Source organism: Mustela putorius, unplaced genomic scaffold (assembly GCF_011764305.1).
Source record: "Mustela putorius furo isolate JIRA1106 unplaced genomic scaffold, ASM1176430v1.1 tig00003834_pilon_pilon_pilon, whole genome shotgun sequence".
Classification (NCBI taxonomy): domain Eukaryota; kingdom Metazoa; phylum Chordata; class Mammalia; order Carnivora; family Mustelidae; genus Mustela; species Mustela putorius.
The window spans coordinates 90,690,399-90,715,140 of record NW_025421987.1 but is presented as its reverse complement, the minus strand read 5'-3'; the positions used below and the strand labels follow the sequence as shown (position 1 = coordinate 90,715,140).

General features: G+C 39.0%; 1 protein-coding gene across 7 annotated transcripts in view; it reads right to left on the bottom strand.

Moving 5' to 3' along the window:
* The window catches only part of LOC101683223 (interleukin 1 receptor accessory protein), a 135,804-nt gene that overhangs the window by 61,946 nt on the left and 49,116 nt on the right, over positions 1 to 24,742 (bottom strand). For all 7 annotated transcript variants that reach the window (XR_198939.3, XR_006609192.1, XR_006609193.1 and 4 more), the window contains exon 2: positions 24,674 to 24,738. Coding sequence is in view for 4 of the 7 variants with exons in the window: in XM_004745261.3 (XP_004745318.1) it covers positions 24,674 to 24,737 (64 nt within the window). In the remaining 3 variants the exon portion in view is untranslated. The remainder of the gene's footprint in view (positions 1 to 24,673; positions 24,739 to 24,742) is intronic.

Below are 24,742 nucleotides of genomic sequence, written 5' to 3'. Positions count from 1 at the left end.
AAACAGAGGATGAAATAGGCAAAAAACAAAAATACAAAACAAAATAAAACAAAACCCCTCAGAATATTGGAACAAATAACATTAATGGTGGGCCGTAGGAGTTAACTTTGTGTGCATTCTGCTACACTTTTATTCTTTTCCTCCCTCTCATTCTACAGGTAGCTGCTAATATGCAGATCTTGTCTTTGCTGCTGAAAGTAAAGTAGGTGGTAATGTGGACCGTAATGTGGCACCTGGAAAGAAGGATCCTATTTCCTCATATGTAATAGTGCAGGAAGCAAAACACAAAGTGAATGAAAGTACCTACCACATAGGAGTGTTGACAGGGGTAAAAAAGATCATACACCAAAAAATCCCCCACATTCCTGGGTGCACCTGTATGAACTTAATACATTTTAGCTACCACTATTATGTTGATTTTTACTGATGAGGGAATTAAGAACTAGAAAGACAGCAGAGGACAGGGGAAAGGAATTATTGTGTGTCTTTGTTCATGAGTTTTTATTACATTTTACCAGAGCCAGGGACAGAAAACACAAAATTGAGATTTGAGTCCTAAAATGTGGGAGGCAGGCAAAGCATGGACTGACTTCTTAATTAGCAAAGATGGCTTGAACAATCACTTTTCCACTCAACGGTGTGATGCAAGTGTAAAGCCCTACCCAATGGGTACCTACCCAATGGGTCTTTGTGCCCTCCCTCCCCACATCTGACTTCTCAACTGGAGGTTCAGGGAGACTTGTTCAGTGAAAGCACCCCAAGGGATGTACTCAATTAGGAGCTATACGTTCCTCCACCTCAAGATGCGCAACCATATTCTACACACAACTACAAAGCCAAAGGAAAGAGCATCTTGTGAGCCTTGGCAGCAACCTCCCCAGCAATCCTCAGGAAATTGCCTGGAGTGAAAGGGCGTTTGAGATCTTCATCACCTGCCAGGAAGAGACACAGGCTACAATCTTGCCACTGCATTTAAGAGAGGCATCACCTGTGAAATGCCAGTGCAGTCTCATTCAATTTTAATAATCTGTCAAGCATGTAGATTTTTCTTGAGGCTGGTAGTGACAAGCAGAAGACAAAAGATTCGAGAGAAAACCAGGGGAAGGAAACATTAGAAGCTGAGAGCATAAGCAATGGAGTTTGGGGACATGTCTGGCTGTGAATGATGAGGGGGTGGTCGGAAGAATTCACAAGGGAGGAGTTCCTAGTGGCTGGGTTTTCAGTGGTCCCTCAGCTAGAGACGTGTCGGCTCCTCAGGAGAGGAAACAGATCTTGGGAAGACAAATCTCAAGATATAATCATGGTCCACATTTCTAAATATTTAAGTCACCTATAATCCCCTTTGCACCTTAGAAACTCTGCATGTTGGAACTGGAAGGAGGCCTTCTGAATCAGCCAGCAACATGACACATTATACAGATTAGGCTTTGAGCCCAGGGGGATGAAGGAGTGCCTGAGGGAAAGACTGGTTAGTAGCAGAGGCAGGATGAAACCTTCCAGAGTCCTAGTTATTTGCCCCCTATCACATTAACTTTCGCCTATGAAACCAACTATGTGAGTTTCACTACACTGACATCAATCAGTCTTTCCTTTTCTTTTTCCCCAGTGTCAGAGGTTGAATTTTTATATGTATATTTACAGTCTGTTTGTTTGTGTGCTTTTAAGTACAGTTGACCCACAAGGTTACATTAGTTTCAGGTGTACACCAGTGATTCAGCCACTCTGCACATTAGGCCCTGCTCACCACGAGGGTCGCCACCATCTGTCCCCCATACAACGCTATGACAATACAGTCAGCTTCTTGACTCACTCTAGTCTGAACGTGGAGGACATTTGCCTCTTCTATACATAGTACTGAAGAGAAAGGGGAAACGACACATCAACTTTTCTAAACTCCAGAGCTCTTAACAACTTAGGAAGCAAAACAGGAGGAGGAACTTCTCATATATGAAGTAAAACCAGTTTAACTCGAAGGATATAAAAGTGTAGAGTGTCTTCTATACTATCCTTCCAATTGTGAGCCCTTTTTTTCATGGCACACTAGTTCCCTCTCTATACACATTCACCATGGTCCATACACTGATGGTCTACCATAGGAAAAAAAGCAAAATAATTACTGTAAAGTAGAAAAATGAAATGACAATGAGAAATTGGTGCAAGATCAGGAAAAGGGTGTGCTGTCCTTGTCACGAGAACAAGGAGCTTCATGGTACAAGTGAAGCGGTCCAGGTCTATATATCTCTGGGGGTGTGTTTATCCAGGTATAAATCCCCAGGCAAAACTGTCCAGCTCAGAATGCTCATCTCTGGGCATTTTCAGCCTCCCAGTGCTAAGGGTTCCCTGCCTCGTGGAGATACTAATAAAGAAAGTCATTGATTAGAAATACTGTTTGCTGTTTCCATACACTTAGAGGCAGGAATATGTTCCACACTCATCAGTTAAGAATCATTGCCTTGTTCTCCCTACCATACATCCAAGATTACAAATCTGTAACTGGATGCATAATAGTTTATATTTTACCTGGCAGTTTTAGACACATTGGTTACAGAAGGAGGCATTGTTGCCCCATTTTGAAGTTTGAAAAGAGAGGCTCTGGAATGATTTGGGAAAGTCACAGTGCTAGCAGGCAGGGGAGCTTTCTGAATCCAGAACCAGTAACCCTCCCAGAGCCAGTTCTTTCTCCATTAATCCTCTCAGGCTCTCTGGTATCATGCTTAGTCCTTTGGTTTCCAGTTTAGAGACTTTGTGTGTAATCTCTTCCCTCTGTTCTTCCCACTCACTTTGATTCTTTATGTCAACCGGCATCTCAAACCATGTTCTTTCCTTTTGTCTTATACCAAACTAGTTACTCAGCCTCTCTTTGAATAATTTATTTGAGAGAGAGAGACAGAATGAGAGAAAGAGAGTACGAGAGGAGAGAGGTCAGTGGGAGAAACACTCCTTGGCAAGCAGAGAGCCCAATGTGGGACTCAATCCCAGGACTCCGGGATTATGACCTGAGCCGAAGGCAGTCGCTTAATCAACTGAGCCACCCAGATGTGTCTTTCTTTGAATAAAGGAATGCAATTTCAGACAGATATTTTTAAACTTCCTTGACATTAAAAATAGTTCCTGAGGTATAAATTGCAGTATTCTCCATAGAGAATAACACCATGGGATCGGGAGACCTTATTTCTCGCCCTAACCCCGTCAGTGTGACCGCCATTATTATTATTATAAGTACCACCACCACCACCTAATAGTGAATGCTTCCCATATGTCAGGTATCAAGTGATGTAATTTTATGACCTCTTTCAATTCCCAAAACCACTCTCTCAGATAGTTTTATTATTGCCCCCATATAATAAATGAGGAGTGTGAGTCTTAGGTAAGGGAAAGAATATCCACACAATTGCACAGAGTTAAATTAATTAAACAAGAAGGCCATTAGACTGAGGTGATTTTAATGCCTTAGCAGCCTACCTAAGCAAACCAAAGCCTAAGGCTGCAATGCCTCAAGGTCTGCAAATCAAAACGCAGGGAAACTGATCACAAACAGCCAACTAGACCTTATTAGCTAATGCAAATTGCCTAAGCTGTAGTTAAACAATTTTATTGCTTTGCTTCTGCCTCTTCTCTATAAAACTCTTGGCTCCAGGGGCACCTGGGCGGCTCAGTCAGTTAAGTGTCTCCCTTTGGGTCAGGTCTAGATCCCAGGGTCCTGGGATGGAGCCCCACATCGGGTTCCCTGCTCAGCGGAGAGCTTGCCTCTCCCTCAACTTCTGCCCCTCACTTGTGCTCGCTCTCACTCATGCTCCCTTTCTTTCTCTCTCTCTCTCTCTCTCTCTCTCAGATAAATAAATAAAATCTGGTGCGCCTGGGTGGCTCAGTGGGTTTCCTCGCCTTCTGCTCAGGTCATGATCCTGGGGTCCTGGGATCAAGCCCTGCATCTCTGCTAGAGGAAAGGAAACAGGCTCCCCGCTGAGCCTGTTTCCTTTCCTCTCTCTCTGCCTGCCTCTGCCTAGTTGTGATCTCTGTCTGTCAAATAAATAAATAAAAATCTTTTATAAATAAATAAAATCTTAAAAAAAAAAGTCTTGCCCCCAGTTCGTGTTGGTGGAGTGCTCCCAACGACTTCCAATTTGGTGCTGCCTGCTTCAAATGATATTTACTCAAATAAACTCTTAAAATGTTTCATACCTCTCCGTATATCTTTTAGCCATAGGAAGTATGTGAGAGAGGATTCTAACACAGATCTGCCTCATTCCAGAGTCTAAAATTGAACCCTGACTGTGGCCAAGTAATTTCTTTTCTTCTTGCATTCGGCTTTTTCACGTATAATATGTAAGGAGGTAAAACCAGATGATTTCTAGCCCCTTCGACCTCCCCAGTATGATGGGTTTAGAATAAATGTGAACGTCAAGAGTGTTTTCTAGACTGAATCTTAAAATTGTAAAATCAAGGCAGTTTTTTCAGGGAAAAGAGTGGAGCTGCGGCGGGTGGGCAGCACTAGTTAATATAAAGTGGAACAAACCGGGTCTCTTTAATGAGAAGCATCAAATCCTTGATTAGCTGCTCCCAGCATCAGAAGGCACACGTCACAGCCAAGAGGCAATGGGGCAGATCACATCTGTCTGAATTAGAGTGTCATTATCTAGTTATGTTTCCAGTGGGGACTCTGAAGCTATCTTCAATGCTCAACTTTCCCTTACAACACCACCCACTTTTTTAAAAAAGCAGGGAAGTCAGAAATGTCAGCTTGTCCTCGAAGGCAGCTCCCTCGGGCATTGGCTGCCTCGGTCTTATTAAGTATAGTCAGGCATGACTCAGCTCCTCCATCAACTGTCTGCGAAGGAGAACATTTCACGCTGGTAGAAAATCACCTTAAGCAGAAATATGGAAGGCATTTAAGGTACACAATTAGAGCTGCACTGCTTATTACTCAAAATCAAATCATGCTTTTCTTATCCTAGACAGGAGAGCATAATCACAGCCAATGGGGAAACCAAACTGCCTTTGCTTAGAGCACATAAGATCACACTGTCACCTCCAGTTACAGCTACCAGCCACTCAGACACCTCTTCCGTCTGGGTCACAGAGAAAGGTGAACTGTGGGTTATGGCATGTCCTTCATTCAATAAACCCTCAGTGAGAACCTACCACATGCAAAAGTTTATACGGTGCCGTTTCCACTGGGGAGATAAAGACACAAGGAAGACACAGTCTCTCCTCTCTAAGATCTCACTCTCTGGAGAGACTGTGCAGAAAATCATAATGTCAACAACATGAAGGAAATGCTATAAAGAAAACGATGTGGCACATCATAAGAAGGCAGAAGTCGTTCTTATTTCTGACTGTGAGGGGTGAGAAGTTCAATGAAACCTTCGCAGAAGAGGTGACATTGGAATTAAGCCTGGAAAATGACTAGAATGTGTGCTGACAGACACAAGGGGAGGAATCCGGGCTGACGGGACATCATAAGAAAAGGCTTAGAGGGCACGGGAGCTGTGAGGAACCTGTCAGTCAGCCGGGGCTGGACTCCGGGATGACTGACGTTGGAGCAGAGCCTGAGAGAGGGACACTAGGGGTATACAGGGGGGAAGGGGTTCCTACTTTATCTCGGTAGCAACTGGCAGTCACCGGTGGTTCTGGAAGAATGAAATGACACATATTCATTACAAGCATGGCAGAGATGTTTCCATGGGGAAATATATTTGTGCCCTGAGGCTGTCTGAGAGGTCATACATGTGTGCAACTCCACGTGAGTCAAGTATGGAATGTCTCTATCAACTTGTTATCTCTGCCTTTCCTTGTACAAACCACAGATGAAGACAAAAGAGACCATTACAGAAACCTGGGCAGGCGGGAGTGGGGAGGCAGCGAAGCTCGTCGCTTCTAAGGTGGTCCTTTTGCTCTGCAGTTGCTGGAGTGGAGGACAGAGATTTTTCAAGGTGAGAAAGGCACTGCTGTTCTCTCTCCATCTCTCCATCTCCCCACCCCCATCATCACCACTGATGATCCACGGGGCTATAGAGGGGCGGCTACTTTATTCGAGTTCCTAAATTTAATTATCCAGAACCTTTACTGTTTCTCTCTTGAGCCTGTCCTCAAAGTATTTTAATAACCAGAAATGAATGAATGAATGAATGAATGAATGACAGTGTTCTGTAATGGAGCAGATGATCTATACATCCCTTACGGCACATAGAACACTATTCCATGGTTATGGATGTTTCAATGCCGAGATTCTCCTTCCAGCTACCTAAGGGCTCCTTGCTAACAGGACAGTTCTCCTTTCCATCACCACAGCCCCACTGTGCCTAAAAAAGCCAAAAAGGTCTGTAGATATTCTAAGCAGAGAAGAGTAGTAGATCTGATGATGGGACTGGGAACAGGATTTTAAAATTACTTGAAAAATTAAAGGTCAGCAAAGATAAGCCACAGACAAGAAGAAAGTATTTTATAATTACACATCTGATAAAGAACTTATATCTAGGTTAGATAAGAAGCTCTCAAAATTCAATAAGAAAATTTAAAAAGGGACAAAAGATTTCAGTAGTTTACTAAAGAAGATATACAGACAGCAAGTGCACCCATGAAAACACACCCCAAATCATTGGTCATTAGTTGTAAATTAAAAATCAAACACGATACTACTCCATACTTACTAGAAAGGCTAATATTTTAAAAATGGAAAATACCAAGTTTTGGGGAGGATACGCAGAAGATGAAACTCTTACCACTCTTTGCTGACGGGAAGGCACAGTGAAGTACAATCACTTTGGAAAACAGCTTGACATTTTCATATTAAGTTAAACATACACTTACAGTACGACCTACTAATATTAGCTCTAGATATTTACCCAAGAGAAATGAAAACCTATGTCCAGACAAAAGCCTATGCACAGATGTTTATAGTAGACGTAATCATAATTGTCAAAACCTTGAGGCAGCCAAATGAACTTTAGCTAGTGAATGCATAAACAAACTGTGGTACAGCTATTCAATGAAATACGACTCAACAACCAAGAAATGAACTTCTGATATACTCAATAATATGAACCCATCTCAAATACATTATGCTAAGCGAAAAACATCTAGTACCGTATGATTCCACCTACATGACATTCTGATGGGTATTTAGGAGGGCACGTGTGGCAATGAGCGCTGGGTGTTAGACACAACTAATGAATCGTTGATTACTACATCAAAAACAAATGATGTGTTATTTATTGGCTAATTGAACATAATAAAAATAAATAAATGACATTCTGGGGGTGCCTCGGTGGCTCAGTCAGTTAAGTGTCTACCTTCGGATCAGGTCATGATCTCAGGGCCTGAGACTGGGCCCGACACCAAGCTCCCTGCTTGGAGGGGAGTCTCCTTCTTCCTTACCCCTCCCTTGTCCTTCCCACACCCCCTCACTTGTGTGTGCTCTCTCTCTCTCTTGCTTTGTGTCTCTCTCTCAAATAGATAAATAAAATCTTTTAAAAACACAATAAATGACATTCCAGATAAAGCATGATTATAGGAACATAAAACAGATCAGTGACTGCTAGGGGCTTGAGGTCAGGGAAGGTTGACTGTACAGCAGAAGCATGAGATAAATTTGGGGGCACAATGGAGTTTTTTTGTATCTTAAGTATAGCAGCTTTTATGCCGCTGTATGCATTTGCCCCAATTCAGAGACTCTTCACACTAAAAACTGAATTATACTGTATGTAAATAAAAGAGAAAATTTAAAAAAAAATTCTAAAAGGTCCAGAGTAGTGTAGAATAAAAATGGATCTAAATAATTCCAGCTGCTTGATCAGAGATTTTGCTTTATTTGCAAGGACTAGTGGGAGGCAAGAATTCGCTTATGGACCCATTCCAGTGCCTTTTCCCAACCCTTTCCAAGAAGTTCAATCACACAGATCCCCCCGGGCCCATTTGGTCTCTACCTCTCTAGATATGGCTGGCTATCTCTTGTAAAACTACTTCCCACCTTGCAGAATTGTTATCTGGAGTTATGGCTGATCTCCTGCTAGACTGTGAACTCAAAGGTTAGCATCCTGAGGACACAACACGGTGTCTGGCTCACATGGTTTGGTGGATATTTGTTTCAAATCAGGTGCAATGAGGAAGGCCACTGTAATAAAATCAGAGACCAATAACTGCAGAGAAATAAAAGTCAATGCTTCCTCCAACTTCCTGATCTACGCATTATGGTCTCCCATGCAAATGACCTCATAGCTGATGTAAAGACTAGAATTTTAGCCAATTACTACATCAAATCATTCATTCACTGAGCATTTACTGAGCACTTGGTAAGTGTAAAGTATTCTACCAGGCACTAAAGATACAGAGCTTTCACTCCAGGGAAGAAGACAGAAATTAAATAACAAATTAACTAAGTAAGTAAGTACATAAGTAAATAATTACACAGTTAATAAGTTAGATGCTATTATAACAGGGTCAATGAAAAAGAAGTGCAGGGTAACATGAAAGAATATATAACAGGGAGTTCTGTATCTCTCTGAAGAAACAACTTTCATACAGAGTGCTGTAGGATGTGAGGGACAAAGTTGAGGGGAGAGTGTGATAGCCTTAGAGTAGAAGGGGAACGCTCTATGTGAATGTCTGAAAGTATCTCAGAAAACTTCATTGCCAAGATCAAGAAAACGAAACACAAAGAGGTTGAATCAGTAGGTACGGACCCAAACATATGGAGCCATATAGGCCACTGTAAGGAATTGAAATTTTATTCTCAGAATAATGGGAAACACTTCCACAATTTCCATCAGAGGAGATAGGTTATTTAATTTAACATTATAAATTGGTTGCCATGGGAAGAAAGAGTTATAGGGAACAAGAGTAGAGGAGGAATAGCCAGTTATGAAGCTATTACAGAAAAGTCAAGGCTTAGACAAGGATGGTAGTTAGAAGTGGACAAAGCCACAGGAAAGATCTAAGATGGAGTGATGAAAAGTGCAAAAAAAAAAAAAAGTCAACTTGATTCAGAAGCTCTTGAACCTCAGATTTACAATAGCAATTATGGAATCCTGGAAGGTTAGACTCAGAAGGAGCTAGACAATTTTACAGATGAGGAAACACAGATTCAGAAAGGTTAACTTATCCAAGGTTACCCAACAAAGTAGCAACACAGCTAAACCACAATATCAAGCCATTTAATGTCCTTTGTGTTATTTCTTATTTATACTTTTTAAAGTCCAAATTCAACCTCTGCTCTATTCTGAAGAGAAACCAGAGTATATTATTTTTCACCTTTAAAGCAAGAACAGAGATGGTGCCATCCATGGGTCATGGTCAAAAACAGAGACCCTAAGACATTTATTTTTTTTAATTTTTTTAAAAGATTTTATTTATTTATTTGACAGAGATCACAAGTAGGCAGAGAGGCAGGCAGAGAGAGAGAGAGGAAGAAGCAGGCTCCCCGTGGAGCAGAGAGCCCGATGTGGGGCTCGATCCCATGTCTCTGGGATCATGACCTGATCCAAAGGCAGAGGCTTTAACCTACTGAGCCACCCAGGCCCCCAACCCTAAGACATTTAGACTAAGATACAGGAGATTGTAAATCACATAAAGATAGGAACAGGACCTATTTGTTCACCATTTTATCGTAATGCTTAGCAAACGCCTGGCTCATCAAAGTATCTCAATAAATCCCTGCTCAATAAGTGAATGCATTTTCTTTTGCAATTATATTGAAAAATATAAATTAAAAACAATACAAATCTCAGCTGATTTAGAGTCATCAAGGCCAAAATAAGTGGTAGAGAATCATGGTACCATAGCGTAATTTTCAAGCAATTGGTTTTGAAGAATATGTTACTATTTGCCTTTGCATTCTTAAAAGATTGATAAGTAAAGAAACATATGGAGAAAATTAAAGCCCTTCTGGGCAAGGGTTTAATTGCTTTGGAAGTTGTATTCTTGGGGGTAAACACCTACCTTCGAATGTAAAAGTCTCAATCCTAATCTCTCAATACAGAGAAAATATTGGTGCTTCCCCATAGGCCAAGTGTTGTCAGATTTAAAGTTCATCAACTGAGTTTCTGCTTACTTACTTGCTTTGCTAATTACAAAAAGAAAACAAAAACAAAAAAACCTTTGAAATATGTTATCTCATTGTATCTCCACAATAGCTTTGTGATATTATCATTTTCATTTTATAGATAAGGACAAAGAATCACATGAAGCCAAGATCTGACAGGAGTCCTTTTTTTTTTTTTTCCCTCTGCATCATATATTGTGAATTATTCAGGGCATTTCTGACCCAGGACATTTTCTGAACTCCCATAGCAATGAGATTTAAATTCATTACACTGACAAAAAAGAAAATACTCAGATATTCCTCTCCTGGATCAGAGAGTAATGGGCTAAGTAATGGCCTAAGTCTTGGGAATTGACCATGATCTTTTTTGATGTAATGTGTTTTATCTTAAGAAGCCATTCCTAAAAGTGGCTGAAGTATTGCACCCAACCTGAAACTCATCTGCTATTCAAAACTTTAAAATGGCTTTTACAATGGAAGATATTTTGGCAGTATTTCAAAATGTTAAACAGAATTACCCTATGACTCAGCAATTCCCCTTCTAGGTATATACTCAAGAGAAATGAAATACATACCCAAACAAAAACTTATAGACAAATGTTCACAGCATTTGTCTATTTATAATAGACAAAACATGAAAATCACCCAAATGTCCATCAATGATGAGTGGATAAATGATGGAATATTACTCATCAATGAAAAGTAAGGAAGTACTGATACATGCTACAGCATGGGTGTATTTTAAAAACTTAAGTGAAGACATTATGCTAAGACAGTTACAAAAATCCACATATAATTCCATTTCTATGAAATGGCCAGAGTAGGCAGATCTATAGAGACAGAAAGGAGACTAGTCGTTGCCTGAGGCTGAGGGAAACCGGGAGAAGAGATGGAGATTGGCAACCAATGGATAGAGTTTCTTTCTTGGATGATGAATATGTTCTTTTTTTTTTTTTTTAGAGAGAGAGAGAGAGAAGCAGGCTCCCTGCAGAGCAGAGAGCCCGATGCGGGGCTCAATCCCAGGACCCTGAGATCATGACCCCAGCCAAAGGCAGCAGCCCAACCCACTGAGCCACCCAGGCGCCCCATGAGTATGTTCTTAATTTAGGTTTAAGATACAGTGATAGCAAGGGTAACAAGAATGGTTTCTATTGCTTTCAAACATGAAGTCTAGAAAAAATTTGAAATAAATCACATCCTTAGCAGTGAAAGGGTTGAGAACCTCTATGTCTGCCAGGGAAAAGAATAATGGATTTGGGACTGACAAGGGCTGGAGTCCTGATTCTTCTGTCTACTGTCTTTAGTGGCTATGGCTAAGTCTTCTAACTTCTCCAAGTCTCTGCTTCCTTATCTGTGAAACAGAAATATGATACCCTTTTTATTGCTATTCTGATTACCAATAATGTAAGCATTTTTTAAAACTCTAAAATACTATGTAAATGCATTCACCACTATCATGTTTAGTTGATACAATGTGAACTGCACCTGGCACATATTGTAAGCCTAAAACTACATAGGTTTACTGATGGAGAAATGAAGGACAGCTGACCGGTGAAAGAAGACACATTCATTTGTTTAACACATTTGTAATCATGTCCACAGATGTTGAAATATTGACACCTGGCTGAGTACATTCTGTAGCACTGATAACTTAAAAAAAAAAAAACCAGAATCAAAACAAAAACAGAAAACTGCCTGTAATCAACAGAAATGTTTAAATGAGCTGACAAACTTGGCAAAAATTATTATTCATAAGTATTTTGGGGCGCTGGGTATTGAGCATAAGCAAACTTTGAAGCAGAGACATGGGGACTCAATTGATTTCAACTTCCAACAATTTGGGTGGCTAAATGTTTACTTTCTTGAAATTACATAACACAAATATCAGCCATAGTTATAATGCAGAAATTCAAAAGTAGTATCTCTTCTCCCTTACCAGTCTCCAAATTTAGTAGTCTACCAAGGTCATTTCATGAATATTGAAATCACTACTGCGCTAGTAAAGTTATTAACAATGTTATTTACAAATAGAAACAAAGAGCTTATTAACCAACAGTACCTTGCAATTGTTCCTTGTTTACCATCCCAAGAATGCCAATGGTTTAGGTCTTCATTCTTTCTTCCAAAAATTAAGTTATCCTTTATTTGTAATTATAAATATAATCGATTGTAATATATTCAGATATACATAAAATTATTTTAAAAGGGTGGAAATAAATTCAAACTTAATTCCACTTTTTAAAAATAATCACTAATAAGATTTGGGTATATTCTACTGGAGGCTTTATACACATATGCACACACTACATACACACATGCCCATGGTGTTGTGCAGTAAACCAGCTGCAGGGTGGAAGGAACCTGCTTTGTACAGTTTGTTTATCAACTTCCATGGGGCAAATACTCTCACTATGTTCAATTTCAAACTACCCACAATTTACCAACAGGATCACACAATTCCTGAACACTGAACAGCCTCTCATGAGAGGCTGGTGTGATCCTGCTGCCACTGTTTTTAAAGTTTGCAGACGAGTCCTGCTGTATGATACCGGTTTTTAAACAGAAAATGTCTATTATAAACCAACTTCCATATTAATAAATACAAAAGTATACTTTTAATGTCTCAATGGTTTTCCTGCTTTACTGATAGAACAAATCATTTAAGCTTCCTCTACCAATGGATATTCTGACAGTGTTTACAATATTACCCACTTTAACAACTCATGAAAAATGAACTTGCGAATACATCTTGATGGACTTCTCTGATTATTTCCTTAGCATGTATGTGTGGACAGCTCATTACAAGACTAACGGGAGGCACTCTGGTGTCTTTGGAACAAATAGCCACAGTGCCCTCTACAATGCCTGTTCCAACTACACTCTCACCCACAGGGTATACAAACACTACATTTGGTCATTAGATCACCATGTCCTGACCAGTGCTATGTAGGATTTGTTCTCTTCAGTCATTGCCAAGGTAATGGGTGAAAGATGATACCTAACTATTGATTTAATTTGCACCTATCTTCTTACTCATGATCTTGAGCTTTTTACTATGATAAATTTGCTTTTACCTTTTTTTGAATTGCCTGAACTGCAAGTTAAAAATCTTTGCTCAATTTTCATAGAGTCTCCTTTACATCAGAAGGATTTTTTTTGGTGTGTGTGCAAAACACACACCTTAACTTTGCCACATCCCATATTTTCCAATTTTTCATTTGTCCTTTAACTTAAAATATTTTAATGCTATACTAACTGTGTCAATCTTTATGTAGTCAAATATATCAATTCTTTAATGGCCCCTACCTTTAATGATAAACCTGGAAAGTCATTCTCTACTTCAGCATTATGAAAAAGTTTGCATACGTTTTCTTCTAGTACTTTTAGGATTTAATTCATTTTTCACATTTAAATATTTCATTCAACTGAGATTTCTTTGGGGTTAGGCAAAAGGTAAGAATGTAACTTTATCTTTAAATAAATTATCCAAATGTTCTAGCATTTAAATATATCTTTTCCCCCTAATTCTGGATGCTACCTTGGGCAGCTGCCAGCTGCAGAGCTGGCTTCCTTTCTTTTCTGGATTCCCGGTTTCACTTCAATTTTGTCCTCTGAGGATTTCTTACTAACTCAGCAATTCAATTTAAAAGACATTTATTTTTAAATGCAGTATTTCTAGTTGCTTTACAGCAGAAGCCTTGTTTAGGAAACCTTGTCCACCATACTGAGAGACACTGAAACCTCCAATCTATTTCCCACAAACAGCTAGCATGAACATGTGAAAACTAGATGATGTCAGGGACCAGCTCAAATCCTTTCAATGACTTTGTTGCAGCCAAGGAAAATGTAATGGCATCCTTAATATACACTGGATCTTGCCTCTGCTTTCCCCCACAGCTCATGTCCCTTTCTCCTGAGTTCTTGCCACTGCAGCAACAACTGGCATCAGGATCCTCAGAGCTTAGGGTCTTCACAGGCACCACCACACTGCCTTCTCTTTGCTTTGCATAGTGGTTCTTTCTCATCTTCCAAGAGAACATCATCCACTCAAATGGATATTCCCTCATCACCCAACAAAGGGAGTCCCATCCTCTTACTTTCCATCAAAGGAATGCCCTATAGATAATCTTCAAAGAAGAGGGTTTTTTTTTTTTTTATTGTGTTTATTTATTTATTTTTTTTTCTCCCACACTCTTGCCAAGACTGTAAGCTCCATGAAAGCAGAGATTATTTCTGTCTTCTTTACAAATAAGTATAGGCAAGCACAGCATCTAGCACATATCCATACACTATGAATGAATGAATGCCAAGTGTCTTACTCACATTTACATTCCCTGTGCTGCAAAATTTTGCCCATAACAGGCGCGCAGGAAACATCTACTGTGCTAGGTTTCACATCTAATCATAAAAAACCAGCTTTGCTAAGTGGGAAGGTTATATAGAGCTATGATTTGTTCCTTTTAAATCACAAAGGTGCATTCTCAAATGAAGAGGGGAGTGCTTACCATCCTCCTATGATTAAAGTATTGCATGTTTCAACATAGATAACTAACATATGGAAAATATTGATTTCCCTGAGACTGAAGAGGATTTGTGCATTAAACCTGGAAAAAAAAAATCAGGCATTCAATTCTGGAGAGTTTACAGTGAGTGAAATAACATATCTATGTATGGATTGGTGATAATGCCCCCAGCCCAATCTTCTGCGCATTTGTTGAATCTAGGTGGCAATTATTCTGGCTGTTTTGCACACACACACACACACACACACACACATGACAGTTTCTGAAAAAGGTAAAACATTCCAGCTCCATCAGGAATAAAATGGAACTTGGAGTGAAACCATCAACAAATTTCAAAATTCACACCCAATCACTGCCAAAACCTAGCAGAAAAAGAAAAAATTTGTTATTTTTAGACTGAGAAGAATTTTCTAGAGCTTTATACAGCTGGGTACCAAAAAACTCTTGGAGCCACATGCAAACATCATTTACTAAGTCTCTCAACACCTAGGAGGAAGGACAGAGCTGCTGTAGTTGGGTAAGAAGGAAAAGATAGGGAGCTACAGTTAGTCTCTCTGAGTTAGCCACATGGGAAGTCAAATAGAGCCAAAGCAATCTTGCAGCGTATTAAAAGTAATGGCCTCCCGCTCCACTCAATCCACTGCATCTGCACTGAACCACCATTCCTTTGTCCATCTGCAGTCTTATTTAGAACTGCTCTCTTTCCTTTAGAAACATTTTTATAACCTTGGGAACATGTGTATAATCTGAACATACGCAATGGAAGGACACTGTGTATGTTTCAGGAACCTTGGATCAAATCAATTTAAAATAGTATCTGCAACATGAAAAATCACATCCTATGTTTTTTTTTTTTTAATTGGTTGAATGTTTCTTTTCAAATGTGTGTGTTCCATATCATCAACTAATGAAAGACAGCTGTAGTTGGCATATTTTGAAAGCCAAGAGTTTTAATTGTAAAGAATTCAGTGGCAACATGTTATAACACAAAGAGTGTGCGTGCGTTTTAAAGTCAAACAGGTATACAAGTTGGGGGCGCCTGGGTGGCTCAGTGGGTTAAAGCCTCTGCCTTTGGCTCAGGTCATGATCTCAGGGTCCTGGGATCAAGCCCCTCATCTGGCTCTCTGCTCAGCGGGGAGCCTGCTTCCCCTCTCTCTCTGCCTGCCTCTCTGCCTACTTGTGATCTTTGTCTGTCAAATAAATAAATAAAATCTTAAAAAAAAAAAAGATATACAAGCTGTCCCACCTAATAGCTATAGTAAGTTATTAAGTTAACTTTTTAAATTCACTTTTCTGAATCTGGAGTTCCTTACTGGTAAAGAAAAGACAATTCCTATCTCTATCTAATGGGGCTGTTCATAAAAATGCATGTAATATTATATATCTGCATCATTCCCTGGTTCAATTAATGTTCTTTCCCTCACCTTCCTCCTCTTCTATTACACACACACACTCCACTATATAGTTATTACCAATTTACAGGGAATTAGAATAAAAGAGATTTAAAGCCATGCTTAGCTTAACATGATCTTCCTTTAGCGATTAAAAAAATTCAACAGTGTGTAATGCTTCATGACTATTATTATTGTCATCAATTATCACTGCATTGTAGATGATAGAAACAACCCTTTTAATAACAGGATATCTGGAGTAATAAAGGTGAGATATCTAAGAGTTTGCTCTAATAAAGCAAACAGGAACACAGACCCTGCTTCAAGTTCTTCCCGATAGCCCCTCACTACATATCTCACTAAGAAAACTGCATGCAGTGGGAGTGACTCCTCCAACACTTTCACTTACTAACTCTTCTAGTCATAATCTCCATGATTTCATTATTCTCCCAAGCCACACCTTCCTCCTGAAACCTGAATACAAGCTGGGATGCTACTGAGCCTCAAGCAATATACTGCTACGAGAAAAGACGTGTTACGGCTCAGTGTCAAGTGCAAACAACAGCAGATTGTTTCTGCCTTAGACTTTATGAATGCAGAGTGCAAAGGGGGATACAGAGTCATTCATTCCTGACTGCTGTCTCCTCTTCATTATCGTGAAGGCTACGTACAGCTCTTTGCTCTCACCGTGTCTGCTATACACTTCCGTCAGAATAAAAGTATTGTGCAAAATATGTGGTTGACAAAACATTATCCCTGGATATGTTGATGGCTCTTGTGCCTGGAGGGGACTAGATTTAAGGACATCTCTATCATATTTAAGGCTTCTATTTGCTCTCATCATTTAACACATTAGGAAGAACGAGAAAGAGTAAAAATGTGAAAACAATTTTAAAAACCTAGGGAAAAAATGAAACATTCAAAAAGAATACTATCTAATATAAAGTTCAGGGGGGAAGGGAGAGTACTTAAGAGTGGTACTAAAAAATGGGCTTTTTTAATAATCTGAAAGAAAGTATATACCTAGATTGTATCAAATCCAGCGAGGCCCTCTGTGGGAAGCCTAAATCTGTATCTCTCTCTCTTTGCATCTCTAACTCTTTCTCCTCTTCCTGTTTCTCCTCCTCCTCTCCCTTTCTCCCTCTCTCTCCTTTCTCTCGGTCTTTCTGTCTCTATCTATATGTCTGTCTGTATCTATTCTCTCCCTCCTTTCCCTTCCTTTTCTCTCCCCATCCCTGCTCCTTCTCTTCATCATCCTTTACCTTGCGTAGACAGTCAAAGGGATGAAAAGGCATAGATGTCAAAAGTCTTGCATAAGAGAAATTCAGTTTTCTCCAGGGGACCAGACAGATCAAAAAGTTCAAAGCAAATTAAAAAATATGAGGATAAAATTAATGCTTTCTCTCTGAAAAGCAAAAATTAGTTCATCAAGCAACTTTTGGGGGCAGTCTGAACTCCTAAAGGATCTAGAGAACAAAGTTAACACAGCCACATCAATTTAAACTATTAGGAATAATGTGTTTAAACAGCAAACAAGTCCACAGCAAATGATTAAGGGTTTCTCCCCAAAGTAAAAAAGGACAAACAAAGCTATCATAAATAATGGTTAATAATGGTTGAGATCCACTTAGGAACAATAATTTGTATATCTGTGTTTGCTTTAACAATAATGCAGTCCTATATTCCAGCTATGGTTGCACTTGTATGCAAGTTTAAGTAATTAGAATATCAAAACTCACAATAAAATATTAAGAAAGAATTATATTTACATAGAAAAGCCATTAGGGACTGAAGGATTCACTCTCTCTTCTTTTCCTTTTGAGTATCTACATTTATGGTGCAGGACCCACAAGTTCCACGGAAGCACAGTTGGCAAATACTTTTCACTTGTTCCCTCTTGCTGACACAGCAAGTCCAAACTTTAAAGGGACCACAACATTCTGTTACATAAGTTACGGGAAAAATGCAAACATCAGTTCCTTGATGTACATATCAAAGTGCGTACTCCTGCCTACTTCAAGGAGCAGTTCAAAAAAATATAAGAGTATCTCAAAAGGAAACAAAACAAAACAAAACAATGGGCTGCTGAACAAAGAGACTTAAATTATCATTAGTCCAGACTCTACAAACACTGTAGGAAAGTGGTATTTCTTTCTCACTAATGTATAGCTATAACAAGAGTTTTGATTCTGATAGCAGAAAGAGAAATAAAATTCATGAAAACACAGCTCAGCCAAGTCTAGATTATTGAGGGTGTGACTATTTGATCTGTTTTCTCTCATCTTCTCAGCCATCTTGTATTATCATCTTCCTATTGCCTCTAAAAGAGAGCAAGACAAAAGAAGGCAATTCTCTATATCAGCTTTTATAGATTTCAATAACAGGTACTTGAGGTTATTGACTGAGGTTCTCAGATTATTTGTAAAATGGATCCATTTTCTCTTTGTCCCTCAAAAATAAATAATGAGAGACACTAGCCCTTAGTGGATTTAAAAATGAGACAATCATTGTGTTTTTACCTTGAAAGGGAAGATATATATATATATATATTTTTCCCCCCTCCCTAAAGTTACTCAGCTAAGGAGAAAAGACATTTTTAAAACAGTGGAATAAAAATGAGAACTGGCCCAAGACTAAGTCACTGGTCATCAAGACCGTGGTCTGGTTTTATAAAGCTCATCTCAATAAGGCAGAAAAAAATGTTCTGGGGTGGGGGTAGGGGTGGGGGAGGCGGGAACGTGGAAATGAAGGTGATTTAATCCTGAACAGATTCTCAAAAACCAGACCAGACACCGTCACCAGTAACCCTATACACAAAATACATTCCATTCAAAAATCCTGGTTTCTCTTAACTAACGCAGCCGTGTGAAGGGAGAATCAGGTCATTTTTCTAAACATAGAATTATCACTATGATACAAGAAGCTATTCAGGAGAGTTTGTATTTGCAAAGTCAGCATCAGACCCATAAATCATGCTACTCAAACCTCTTTTCAATCAGGTTACAGAATATTCACTCTTGGGAAGCATAAGTTAACTTAAAAAATAAGCACCAGTGTGTTTCAAGAAAGAAAGAAAGAGAGAGAAAAAGGAAGGAAAGAAGGAAGGAAGGAAGGGGAACAGAAAGGAAAAGAAAAGAAAAATAAAAAGAGTGAAGATATCTGCTCCTAAGAGGCAGCATTTAAAGGACAGTAGGGTGAAATGTTATAATTCCAATGACCTTTAGGTCTAAGAATAAAATGAAACTGTATTCGTCAGACATTCTCAAAATGTTTGGACTAAATTGCATAGAAGCGAAGTGTGTTCAGGATGACCAGCCATGGGCAACAGAGACAGGACTGAATGTCACAAGTACATCCAAGAATGGAGTTTTTCAAAAAGCATATTCAACAAATATGAGGCCACCAGGGCTGGCAACAAATTGAGTCCTAACCAAAGAACCAAAACAGAGCATCAGAAATATTATAAACCCTTATGAAAGTTAAGACAAAATAAAACAAGGGAAAAGAGCCAGCCAACTATATCTGAAATATATTCAACACAAATGTCCTCTTTACCTGGAGGGATTCCTGTCGTCCACAAACTGTCCCCACCCTGCCCTCCCAGCTTGGCTTCTAAATACCCTCACGCTATCCCTTAGTCTCACTGCTCTGTTCCATTCCCAAATAAGAGGCATTTTCTCCTGGAAAAGAGCAATTGTTCCTGGACTGAGATGTGTTCTCCAGTACCTCCCTACAAGGCCAATAACATTCTCTGCTCTGTCATGGCATTTTGCTTGATATTCATTTTCTCTTCTTTCTGTCAGACTTGACTGGAAGATGTTTCCAAAAAGCCTTCCCTTATTTGCCCTGGATTCTGTAATATAAAACTGTCAAACACACGATCTTTAGATTAAAGTAAAATCATTGTAAGACAAACACTTGCCATTAGAAATCACTTAATTAAATAACAGGAAGAGTATATGTCCACGATATATAATAATGACCAGAATGTTCTTTAATAAAAAAGCAAGAAAGCAAAATTGGCCAGAGCTTTGCTATTGTTGATTGGTTGGTTGGGTTTATAGGTAAGGTCATAGTGACTGATGGGTGATTAAATGACTTCTTGAATGTATTAAATACCTATAAAGTCAAACACTCATAATGTCAAGCAACGACTCTTGATTCTTGGTAAACCAGTGTTTTTACTTACTTATTTGTTTGTTTTACATAGTGTTATTCACTCTCAATAAGCCAAGAGTATTTCTACACTGCAAATTCCTCAAAATTAATGGAAATGAAATCATGCGATCTAACAGCTATTAGCAGAACAAAGTCCTAAAAGAAGGCAATACCATTTAAAGAAAAGGGCTCTCTTTTGGAGTTGAAGTAGCCTTCAAAACCTAGCTCTATCAGACATGCCACCATGAGCACTGTTATCTTGGGTCACCTCCCTGGTTCTTCTTTTCCTGAACTATAAAATGTGTTTAAGACTCTCTACTCATCACCCCAGCCCCAGCCCCCAGCATCTTCTGTGACATTAATGATAATGTGTGTAAAACTTAGCCCCGCACCTGGCACACTATCAACTGTTTGTTGACTTTGAAATAAAAAGCTATATTCAAAGGTCTGTGTGTGTGTGTGTGTGTGTGTGCACTTGGGAAAGAAAATGCATTGCTCTTTTTAATGTGGTATCTGTAACAAATAATTTTGATGTGGTAATTTTTTTTTAATTCACCATATTATATGTTGTATCATTCTCACCCTCTCCCTGACTTGGCATCACAAGTTGCAAATATTTCTTTCTACGGTAAAGGCAGTTTTAACAGTTCAACTTTCTAACATGCTGGCAATGGAACACACCAGAAGAGAAATGTGTGACAAGTTTGCTTTCATAATTCTTTCAAAACAGAACTTTGAGTTTAGTATTGGAAATATTCAATACCATAACAAGCAAAAATGGGAATATTGAATTTTGAGCTTACATTATAGTGATTTTCCTCCTGAAGAAACCACCTAAGGAGGGGAGTTGGGAGGGAAGATACTTCTTATCTAAAAAGCACAGAAATCTATTACTGAAAGGTTCCTTAACAGTTAGCAGAACCTGTGACCTCTTGGATCTTAATCTTTAAAAAAAAAAAAAGGTATATATCCTAGTGCAGTCCAAGAGGAGTATATTTAGCTAAAATAGCATGCATATTGAGAATGGAGGAACTAGTTGAACTCACAGTTATATTACTTATTAGCTGTGTGACTTTGGGTAATTCACTTAACTACTCTGATTCTAAGTTTCTTTTCCCCCAAATTGGGTTACAACAGCCTGACTACACTATAGTTTGGGTGTGAGAGTCAAATGACATTGAAAAAGCAAAATGCAAAGTGCTTTCTCAGCAAAGGAAGTTTTATTATTACCACATAACTATCACATTATAGTGATAATTATCCAAGCTTTAATTCCTTTATAATTATCCAAGCTTTAATTCCTTAAAAGTAAATGCTTGTTTTTAAGTATTTGCGTATATGGACACCTGAGATGGAAATGTTGCTCCCACTTTCCTGAATGAATAATGAAATCACAGTACTGCTACAAGAAAGACTGTGTTCTAGAGTCAGAATTCTGGGCCTTAAAGTGAAGTTCACTGCACTTAAAACACACTGCATGGGGGTGCCTGGGCAGCTCAGTTGTTTGAGTAGCTAACTCTTGATTTGGGCTCAGGTCATAATCTTAGGGTCACGAGATCAAGCCCTACATTGGGCTCTGCATTCCATGGGGGAGTCTGCTTGATTCTCTCTCTCCCTCTCCCTCTTTTTGTCCCCCACCCCACCTCTACTCATGCCCATGCTATTTCTCTCTCAAAAAAATTATATATATATATATACACACACACATATATATATATACATATGTATGTATATATATAAAATTTTTAAAAATAAATTAAAAAAAAACTGCATGAAACTAAAGCTCTTTTGTTCATATGGCCTCTTTCTTAAATGTGAGCATTCCCTTAAGAAAAGGGTCCATGTAAAAAGGCCCAGAACAACCAGACAAAACTCCTACTAATATCATATGCATGTACATTGTTTTAGAGTTTTCTGGTTATTTCTTCTTTGTTCTACACATCAATCTGTGATTCCATTAATATGGGTACCTGAAGCCCAGGAAGAACCTCATGAAAGGCCAACAAGTCTGCCAACATCTACATCATTGTAAGAAGTAATACCTTGATGCGCGAGAGGTTCATTGATTCCTTCAGAATACGCAGCGGTCCCTTCTGTCCCCTAGTAGCCCAGAGTTAGTCGTCCTTTTTATTTTTGTCAACAACACTTCCTTTTTGTTCCTCTTCCTCCAACTAGGAAGTGCATCACTGACACAGACACAATATACCTTTTCATAAGGAAGGCAAATGAGTATGTGCCAGATGGGCTGAGGGGATTACAACATGTTTCCTGCTCCCATGGTGACTCAATGGGACTGGTATGAGAACTTATCTTATTCAAGAAGTCAGTTTCCCTGGCAGAATTATGAGTCACAGTTCCTGGGTAGAAAGCTCACTTTCCAATAGCATTTGGGGTGGGGGTAGGAAACCTCCTTAGATGGATTACAGTAAAGGTCATTCAGAAAGGCAATATTGCCAAGACTGCTGGAGAGACACCAGAGCCCAGAAACTTCTGGGATGTCACTCATATCTCAACAAGAATAACATGATCACCTCTCCCTTCTCCTTCTAGGTAAGGCAGGACATAAAACTACATTGATGAATTACTGGCATTAATCCAAACAAGTCCCATTATAAAATTGGCCAATTTTGGCAAAGGGGAAGTGAAAAGACTTTTTTTCCATCCATTTATAATATGTGTGTGTGTGTGTGTGTGCGTGTGTGTGTATGCATATATACATATATTTACATACACATAAATATACACATATATATGGATATATATATATATATATATCCATCTATTTATAATGTATAGATAGAAAGAGAGAGTGCATACCTACTATGTGTCTATGTGCCAATCATTATTCCAAGTATTTGGGTAAAAAACAAAGAGGCTACGTTCCTGACCTTGGACCATTTACAAGTAGTGAAATAGGGATGAAAGGAGAAAGGGAAGGAGGGAAAGAGAGAAAAAGAAGGGAAAGGAGGAGGATGGGAAGGAAAAGAACAGAGAGAAGCAAAAGCAGAGGAGGAGGAGACAAGAGAAAGTTAACATGGTGTCGAGAAATGATGAGATGAGTCAGGAAGGAAACTATAGGTAGATACAGAGAGGTGTGATAGGGAGGGCTATTTTCGTTCAAGTGGTTAAGTTAAGTAAGGCCTCTGTAAGCAGATAATATTCAAGCACTGAACCGAATCAAATAAGAACTAATACTAATCAGGGGTCTTATTTAACATATTTAAAAATCAGGACATCACCACCACTGACCAGTCAAATGGGATACTCAATCAAGCAGGCCAGACACTGGTTTAAATAGCCAGGAGCTCTTGTATGTGTACTAGTACTAGCGTACCCCCGCTGAATATCAGCCAGATTAGGAAATATGCTTTCCATGAGAAAAGGGTCAACCAGGTTGGAAGTTATCTCCACTTCTCTCGGCTTTGAGCTGCATTCTGTCCTAGTTATATGCCTTTTAGTCTTATTTTTGGTTTCTATTACATTCTTTAAGTGGTATAGAAATCAAAACACATACCCAGAAAAGATAATCAGAATAAGAAGGGCTCCAATCCATACCATGTGAAGAAAGATTGAAGAAATATATTGGAAAACAATGTCATGGCTATGCAATCATTATTTTAACATTTCTGAAGACCTCTCACGCAGAAGAGAAATTAAAGCTATAATATTTAAAGTATTGTCTGTGGTCTTCAGGGGAATTATACATGAGGAGCCTTTTCAAATGAAGATATCTAGGTTCCCTGAATTAAAATTAAAGAACCACTGGACTGAGTATCCTCTATGAAATTCAAGGAGTTGAACCAGAAAAATGTGGAAATGACAGAAATAGATTTCAATTATATATACTAAAAACTTTCTAAGAACTTGGTCAGTCCAAAGACATATGGACTGCGATGAGATGATCACTAGTTAGAGTTACCAGAGTGGTCCTGAGCAGTAATTCTGGAGATGAGAGGAGTACTGGAAAGATGAATTTTCAAATCCCTTCTGGCTCTGATTTCATATGATCCAGACCCGATGACTGAGCTTGGTAATTCAAACTCAAGGTTTGGTTGATTTCTCTTAAGGGGCAACACCCAAAGGGTGGGGGTGGGGGGATGAACGTAACTGTAGGTCCTTTTTCTCCTAGATTGTAGCAGTATGACAAGAAATCATTGTTATTCATTTGCTCTTAAAAGGTCTTAATAGACTATTAGCCTCAATGCCTCTTCTACCACTGGCTGAAGTTTGGAAAACAGAGTCATGCTACCATCACTGTCATTTCTTTTCCCATTGGACCTGAGGTAAAGGGAGAGAAGCAGGATTCTAGTTCGTTTGGATGTGAAGGTGATGGAAAATTCCTATATTATACAAACCAGACCACTGCCCTAAGTACATTTTGTCCCCTGAAGACTAGAGGTATCATCACCAAAATTGATGATTGTGTCACATCTATGATTCTGTGGTACCATAGAAGACAACGGATATAAATCTTATGTAGTCTTAACACATTTTTCAGAAAAATTTGACACATTATCCTATAGATAATTCATATTTTAATAGATTGTCAAAAGTTATTCGTTTACCTGAGGCATCACTTTGCAGGATCCCATAGAAGTAGAGACTCATCACACACCACAGGAGTCCCATCCTGT